The 8,621-nt window shown below is 34.6% G+C and overlaps 1 protein-coding gene across 1 annotated transcript in view; it reads left to right on the forward strand.

The window, feature by feature from the left end:
- Positions 1–8,621, forward strand: part of CFAP69 (cilia and flagella associated protein 69) — a 63,654-nt gene that overhangs the window by 14,215 nt on the left and 40,818 nt on the right. The window contains exons 4-6 of the mRNA XM_029957015.1: positions 2,469–2,578; positions 5,038–5,114; positions 7,403–7,501. Of these exons, the coding sequence (XP_029812875.1) occupies positions 2,469–2,578; positions 5,038–5,114; positions 7,403–7,501 (286 nt within the window). The remainder of the gene's footprint in view (positions 1–2,468; positions 2,579–5,037; positions 5,115–7,402; positions 7,502–8,621) is intronic.

Raw genomic sequence — 8,621 nt, forward strand, 5'->3', positions numbered from 1 at the left:
TCTCTGAGCTATGAGCACAGAGCCTGACATGGGGCTCGAACCCAAACTGTGATCATGACCTGAGCTGAAGTCAGACGCTCAATTGACTGAGCCACCCAGGTGTCCTGTTCATCTATTTTTGAAAGGAAGGAAGGAAGGAAGGAAGGAAGGAAGGAAGGAAGGAAGGAAGGAAGGAAGGAAGGAAGGAAAGAAGGAAGGGGAAGGAGAAGGGGAAGGGGAAAAGAAAAAAAAAAGAAAAAGGAAGAATGCTAGCGGAGCCAGGTAAAGAGTGAGGGAAGAGGATTCAAAGCCTCAAACCCACCACCCATGAAGTCATGAGCCAAGCCAAAGTTGGATGCTTAACTGACTGATCCACCCAGGCACCCACCAGTTGGTTTTTTTTTTTTTAAAAAGATAAAAAGTGCTGTTACCTCAAGATTTAAAGAAGATAAATTTTGGTTTTAAACTAATAAACAAAAAAAATTTTGGTTTTCATTAGTTGTTTCTTAGTGTTTATTCATTTTTTGAGAGAGAAACAGAGTATGAGTGGATGAGGGGCAGAGAGGGAGACGCAGAACTTGACATAGGCCCCAGGCTCCCCGCTGTCAGCACAGAGCCCCATGTGGGGCTCAAACTCATTAACTGTGGGATCATGACCTAGCTGAAGTTGGATACTTAGCTAACTGAGCCACCCAGGTGCCTCTCATTTCATTAGTTTTATATGAAGTCAAATCTCAACTCTTAAAAGTAAGAATATGAATCTGAATAATGTTTTTTTTTTTCAAATGAAGACATGAGTTTATTTTTTAAAGGAAATCTGGTGATTAAATATAATGTGGCATAAATAGAGTCTATGGAAAGAAAATGCAAATTGTTTGGTTGCCAGATCCGGAAGCTTGAGACCATCTTCACTACTATAATTGTAGAGTCTCTCACTATATATTCTTCCAATAGTCACAGAGCCTTCTCACCTTTCCTATGCCAATCGGATTCATGGGTACCATAGTCATGTTGATTTAATTCAAGTCAGAGTCAACGTTTCCATGTAGATCAAGAGCCTCCTTGCAGCTGGGGCCTTATCACAGCCTTTTAAGTCCTGTCCATTTTACACTTCTGTGCAGAAAAGGGATACCAGCACGCTAGCATTGCAATGATTGTTGATGAATCAAACGACAGTAGCAAGTGATTATATAAAGTTTGAAGCATGTTAGAGCAGAAATGGTACTAAAAATAAAGTCCTACCTCCCCTAAAACTCTTCTCATTCCCAGGGCCATCATTTTTAAGTAAAGCTTGCATGTATTTCTTCTGTATCTTGCTGGTATAAGTACACTTTGCAAAGTGTGCAATTCATTACCAGGTAGTAACTCTAGCAAAGGAAGAAATCTGGCTGGGTCAGTGATTTGTCAGCAAGGCCTTGAATCACGGGGAAGTTGGTCTCTGGTGTATCTTCTTGGTCCAAAAAGTAGGAGGTGGTGGTCCACTGGGCCAGGAATTGTCTGGCAGTATCAACATCCTGGCTGCTGCTCACGGTAGGTTGCATTTTTTGGCTTTTGCTCCTGAACTGAAAGTTCAAGTGTGAAAACCGGGACTGAAGCCTCATCTCGGCTGGAACCAGGACACCCCCAGTTCAGCCAGAAGTTAGTTTGAGGGTGTAGTGGCCCAGCATTCCAGGAGTGGCACATGTCACTAGGAGGTGTGCCAGGGCTGTGTCCCAATTGCAGAGCAGGGCTTGCCACACATCCTTCACTCCATTAATATACTGGATTTCTGGGTGACTGGGCAGAGGCACTTATTGGTAGGTCATCTTTTGTGGATGATGTACTCCAATGAACATGAATTACAGCAGGAAGGAACTCGGGAACCGCCAGGTACAAGAGATGCGAAGAGTAAGGCAGGGGGGAAAGGGCAGAGACCCGCCGTGCCCTCTCCAGGTGTACCGCAGTCCCCAAGCTTCGAGCCGGAAAACCTTCTGAGCCGCATCCCGGCGCGATTTTCACGGAGACCTCACTACGCGGACTGGGCCGCCTCAATCTGAATAATGTTAATAAAATAAAGTAAGGTAGGTTTGGGTTGCTTATTCTGGAGCACTGTATGTTTTATGTCTGGGTGGGGGAAAGATGAAGTATAAAATTGAGCCATTATTGTTTTCCATGTGTTATTACTTATTCCATTAGTAGGTTATTGATCAGTTGTATCCATGGTATAGTAGTTGGTAATCAGATTCTAAAGATGTGGTAAGAGGGGAAATGATATTTTTAATAAGAGATTACAGAGACAAAAATTAAATAATATTCCTAAAAATTATGGTTCTAAGCTTTTCTCTTTAGAACTTCAAAATTATTATATTAAAGGTGTCAAAAATTAAAAATAAGTGTAACCACATATACAAAATAGATGGAATTCTATATACTTTCTTGACAGAAGTGCTATAAAAAGTGTTAATAAAAATATTAATCCTAATTTTATTTCTTAACTAAAAATATTAAAGCCCTTAAGGGATTTAGCACAAATATTTAAAATTCTGAATCTGTGTGCAGAAAAAATTGAAAACCAGCCCCACTTTATAGAATCTGCATTTAATATCCTAAAATTATGTGGGTAAGTTGTTTTTCTTTAACTTTATTTTACATTAGCATGAAGAATATTATTATATTTTATTTTATATTACAAAGACATGCATCATGGTATAGTAAAGTAATAACTCAAAAACTTCACTGAATCACGTGATTCCAGTTGATATTTGAGAGGTGGTCAATTTTATTGTAATCTGAGATTGCTAGCCATAAGAGATTAAACTAAGTATATAAAAATGTTTACTCACAATAAGTTGTTCTCAAGTAAACAATAAATGTAAGATGAAAGCAAGAAATTATGATTTTTTTAGAAAATTTTTGAGAAAATTTAGAACAATACTAAAGAGTTGTCTAGCATTTTTTCTCTGTTTAGAAAATTTGACTCTCAAAGATATATTAAGTTCTTAGTCATGCTTTATTGATTTTTAAAATTCCAATGAAGAATAAAATGTCACCAATTACTTTTGGTATACATTTTTTAAAGACAAATTAGAGGTCAGCATTATAAAATTAATATATCCTATCCTCCATACTATTGTTTTTCCAACCATTTGGGGGAACTAGGAATATCTTCTGCTTTTTGCTGCCACATAGTAGCTAATCAAGATACCCATCTTTAGGCTTCAGTATAATGTAAGAGGAGATTTCTCAAAGTAGGAACAAACCTTTCTGATAATTTAACCTTCTAAGTCTTTCTAACAATTTAACTTTTTAAATAGGATGTTTCTCTTAATGTACAAATAATACTAGTATATATATGCATATATATATACTAGTTATATATATATAGTAGTTTTAACTATCATTTTTACTTTTAGTAGCAACAATATTTAAAAATTTTATAACAATATACGTTTAATTTTTTTGATATCTGAATAAAATAATTTAAAATAATATATTGAATAACTTTACCATGCCTTACTTTTTAATATAGGCCATGAAAAATAAAGAAGCTAATTATTACTCTGGTGCTTTTAAAGAACTTTAATGTACTAACTGGAAATTATTATAATATTGATGTGAGATTATATTGTTACCATTTCAAATTCTGAGGCTCTGCAAGTCCTAGAATACCAGGTTTAGAAGCATTATTTTCAACAGCATTATTTTCAACTTGACCAAGAATTGGTTCTCTGTGAAAACTGCAACTGAATGTTTCCTTACATAATATGACAGACTTTTGATTTGCACTCTTGACCTTTCCCTCTTATTTCATAATTATTCACATTATTTAATACTTTTCTACTTTCGTAATTTCTGCTTTCATCCCGCATTTCTCCATACTTCACCCTCACATGATTCTTTCTCAAGACATTTTTGGAAGATAAAAACATTGAAAATAAAAAATAAAACCTAGCTTTTCTGTTTTGGCACCTATGTTTTTCTCACTACATCAGAAGTATAATATTATTTTCATAACCTTTTGGGGGGAAACTCTTTTAGCTTTATCTTTTAGGTTGTTTCCTTTAGTAGAAAAGAAAGAAGTTTGAGGACAAGAAGAACTTATTTTAGAGTTCTTTACTTTAGAGATCGAACAGTGAGCTAGATAACAAGTAATAAGTTATTGGTTTCAAATGAAAAATTCTAATGAACACTAAAAAATGAATCTCTGTGGCATTTATAAAATTCTCCTTTCCATAGCTTGCCCTTGAAATATCTTTAAATTTTTCTTTAAAAGACTGAATTAAAAGTCCTATGGAGAGGATACATTATACTTTATATAGCAAAGGAGACTCCAATTTTGAACTCATGAAATGCTAAAATAGTTCATATTTTGTATTTAAGAAATAACTTTTATCTCTCCTTTCACATTTAGACTAATGTCCTGGTTTGAATGCCCTGCCTTTTATGATTTTTAAATAAATTATTTTCAAATAACTTTGGTTGTAGTAGCTGTGAAATAGAAGTCTAGTATAATTAATATTTGTTAAACTGAATTCCTTAGTGTCTTAAAAAGTGTATTTGTTATTTTGTGGATAGTAACAAGGATCCAGTTTAGCCAGTTAATAAGGAAAATCCAGTTAATAAGGAAAAGGTCACTAACCTTTGAGAACAAATAGACCATTCATCTGTCAGACTTTCAGAACTGTAAAAAAAAAAAAGAGCCCCCTAAGCAGAGCCTAGGTCTTTGATTTGTGTCTGACTATTCAGTGTCTTCCTAATTTTGATAAAAGTATACCTGTAGTCCATTATTACTTTGCCTTCAGAGAGAAACAATTCTTAAGTTTTTATTTATACAGTGTCGCAAGATGGCTTTCTTCCCCCCTTGCCTTTTGTGTCTATCTCTCTTCTTCTTTTTTTTTTTTTCCCGTCACTTAGTTAGAAACACAGAAATTCTTTTGATAGTTGCCAATTCTCCCAGGGCTACAGAATGGATATTATATTCATAGTATTCTTTAGAAAGGAAAATTTCCCCTACTTTACAAATGTTTCAATTAAGGACATCATTAAACATAATTCATTTGTTCTTCATTCTTATTGAAGCTTGCCATTTTTGAAAAAGAAAGTATCAGATGAAATAACATATGCTGAAGATACTGCTAATTCAATCGCTCTTCTGGGTAAGTTAAGATTTCCTTAAGGTAGAGGGGTATAACATATAACAGGCCCTACTGATAAGAAAGAAATGTCTTATGCACTAAGTTTTAGAGACCGTCAAATGTAGGTTCTTTTGTTTTTTCTGGTTGGGAATTAATCATAGTGTGCTTGAGGATAATTTTTGTATCATTATCCACTTAGGCATTTTATAATACCAAGATTCTGTGTTCCTTAATTTAAGGACTGGCAGATGCTTATTTGTCTTGATGTTATTTAGTTTGTCAAAATGTTTACCTTTTTTTGAAAATCAGACAGACATATGTATGCCTCTCAATAATCACAAAAATGTTTTCAACATTAAACTCTTATAATTGCTAATCGATTGCTAGAATCATTGGGATCCAAACTGTTCCTTAAACAATCTAAAATTTTATATAAAATCATAAAATGGTGAGACATTAATCCTTTTATAGCTAAATACATGTCATTAGTCTTCTATGGTAGATCCTGGGAGAAATTAGTGCGCCCTAGAATGGGATAAAGGTGTCAGGGAAACTCGAATAAACATGGGGAGTTAGGTAAGATGACCTAAGGGCAGGCAGGCTGGAAACTAAGAGGAAACTTGAATTCTGTGAATCTCTACTGTCAGAGGAAATTTACAATGGAAGCCAACCCAAAAGAGGACATGATAACATTGATAAAAGATGTAGGTTTGGGGGCACCTGGGTGGCTCAGTCAGTTAAACATCTGCCTTGTGATTTCAGCTCAGGTCATGATCTCATGATTCATGGGACAGAGCCCAAGCACAGAGACTACTTGAGATTCTCTCTTTCCCTATGTCTTTGCCCCTCTCCCTTTCTCTCTCTCTCTCTCTCTCTCAAAATGAATAAATAAACATTTTTAAAAATGCAAGTTTGGAAGATAACATTAAAAATGCCTCTATTGCCCTTATTATTTTTAAATGTTGTTTAAGTGTTGGCAGGCATTTGTGTGATAAATACCTGGCTCTTTCTTACTGTGTCAGTCTGTTCTTTGCTGAATAACTGCTTGGATGCCTGTAGAAGAGTGAAGGAAGTATGAACTCTTAGCTTAAAATGAGCTACCTTCACTGATTTTTAACTACAAATACTACTGTCCCTTATTTTTTAATTGCTGGAAACATGAGTTTTAAGCTAAAATAATTGTATAGAGTATAAAGAGTTTAACAAAAGCTGTTCGTTTTTACTAATAACTTCCAGTTTCTACTATCTAGTAGTAAATCATATTACTTTTTTTCTTTAATTGATAGTTATTTCCATTTCAAGAGCAGGATTTTGGAAACATATGAGGGAAAATGTTGGTACTCTGTCCTAAGATAATAAAACAGGAAACTGTGAGAAGTGATTCAAATTTACAAGAACTAAAAGGGTGGGAAAGCAGATGAGGAAACTTAGAATTTCCATAAACTTCTCTTTAGTTTTGTTGGAAAACTTTAGTTGTTTCTGTGACTAAGGTTTTCAAAAATGTAGTGGTTTTTCAACATCAAAGGAAATGTTAAAAAAATTAAGGGAATCATCTGGAAACTGTTTTCTTCTTTTATCTTCTTATTTTTAGTGGTGTTTTTTTGCAAATAGATGCTCCTAAAGCAAGGGTGAGGCTTTCCTATGTGCTTCACCTTTTAGTCTACGTGTGTCCCCACTCACTGACCACTCCCAGAGGTGAGCATTGTGCAGATCCTACTGCAAATCACAAATCTTTCAGAAACACCTCGTCATCTGTTTCCCTCAAGATTCCATCAAGATCTGGTTCAGCCCTGAAGTTGATTCTCCCAACTCGAGTCTCCAGCTGTGACACAAATGCACACACACACACATATACGTGTGGTGTGTGTGTGTGTGTATAACCCATATCTTGCCAAAATAATAATAGTATATGCCAGTCTCTATTCTCAGCTTTTTCTCATATTAGCTTATTTATCCCCCCCACAGAAATCTTTAAATGGGAAACTATTGTTATACACATTTTATAGATGAGAAAAGTAAGATACAAGTTTACATGGGTAGTAAATGGCAGAGCCAGTATTTAATCTTAAAACAGTCTGGATTCAGCTGAGTTGATTGAGGGCTCAAATATTATAAGGATATATCCAAGGTATTTTATGTATGCATGTGTGTATGTGTGTATGAAATATGTGATCCAGTTTGAATTTCCAGTGAGAATATTTCTAGCTATATTACTCACACATTTAAATTTGCAAATAAACTTATGACATGTTTATTATTATTATTAATAACTTATGTTATTAAATAGCATTCATTTATCTTTCTGGCAGGTGAATTAATGAAAATACCAAATTCTGAATTGAGGATACAAATTTGTAAGTGTATTGTTGACTTTTATCATGCAGAACCACCGAAGAAACATATTACAGGTGAAGTTTTCAATGGTTTTTTTAGTAACAACTTATGTCTACAAAACATTATTCTATCTCTTTGAACTTAGAAAGACACAGTGGGGTTGACGCAGGCTAGCGGGGTCCAGGGACCCAGAGGTGTTCCCACAGGACCAGCCAAGAAGATTCTTGGTTCCCACAGGATAGGAATCAAACATGAGCTGAGAGGAAGTAAGAGCAGAGTTTACTGAAGACATAAAGTGTAAATATGGATAGAGCATCTGGAAGACTCAGAAAGGAAAGAAGAGTGAGTCTTGTCTTTCCTTAGGGCCTGTGGTTTATATTGAGGATTGTGGTCATGTGCATATCTCCATAAGTCACTTATGCCCTGGAGCTAGGGGTCTTGATGAGTCAGTGGTTCTTGGAAAACCTCGCCCAGTTACTCTTAAGATACTATCTATTGTGCTAGAAGACTCCAAAGAAATCATTAAATCCATGACCTTTATAAGGAGGATATATATTATTATATATATATATATATATATATATATAATTATTTGAATGATATTTGTATTCTAATGCTAAATATTAAAAAAAGATACAGTTTTAAAAGTAATGCCCAAATTAGCTTAATGTAATTATTATTATTTAATACTGTTAATGATATTATTTATTGTCTTTCTAACCCTTTTATAATTATTCATAATATCTTTTCCACCCAATTTGATGTTAAATTCCAAATGCTAATAACATTATCATCTTTGGGAAGAAAGTTCTGTAAGTTACAGCTAAGGGATCTTAATATTTAAAGATAAAATGAGTCATACTGAAATGGGTGGTATCAAGCCAGAGGGCACTTACATTGTGGATGATATATTATTATTTAGGACATGGGTCCTACTTTCACAATGTCTGTAATTTATAATCAATATAGGAAGGAAGAGAAGACAAAAATCATTTAAGTGGTAAGTTTCTTAAGAGAAGTGGAAACAAGCTGTGATAGAAAAGAAAGATTACTTATGACTAAGGAAAATGGGAGACAAATGATGTCCAAGATAAGACAGAGTAGTTACGGTGCAAAGAGGTGAGGTTGACCTTAATTTAATCAGGCTCCAGAAACTAGAAGCCTTAGTCAATGCTCCTACTGTCATACAGTTGG

The sequence above is a fragment of the Suricata suricatta genome, chromosome 2 (genome assembly GCF_006229205.1).
Source record: "Suricata suricatta isolate VVHF042 chromosome 2, meerkat_22Aug2017_6uvM2_HiC, whole genome shotgun sequence".
Classification (NCBI taxonomy): Eukaryota; Metazoa; Chordata; class Mammalia; order Carnivora; family Herpestidae; genus Suricata; species Suricata suricatta.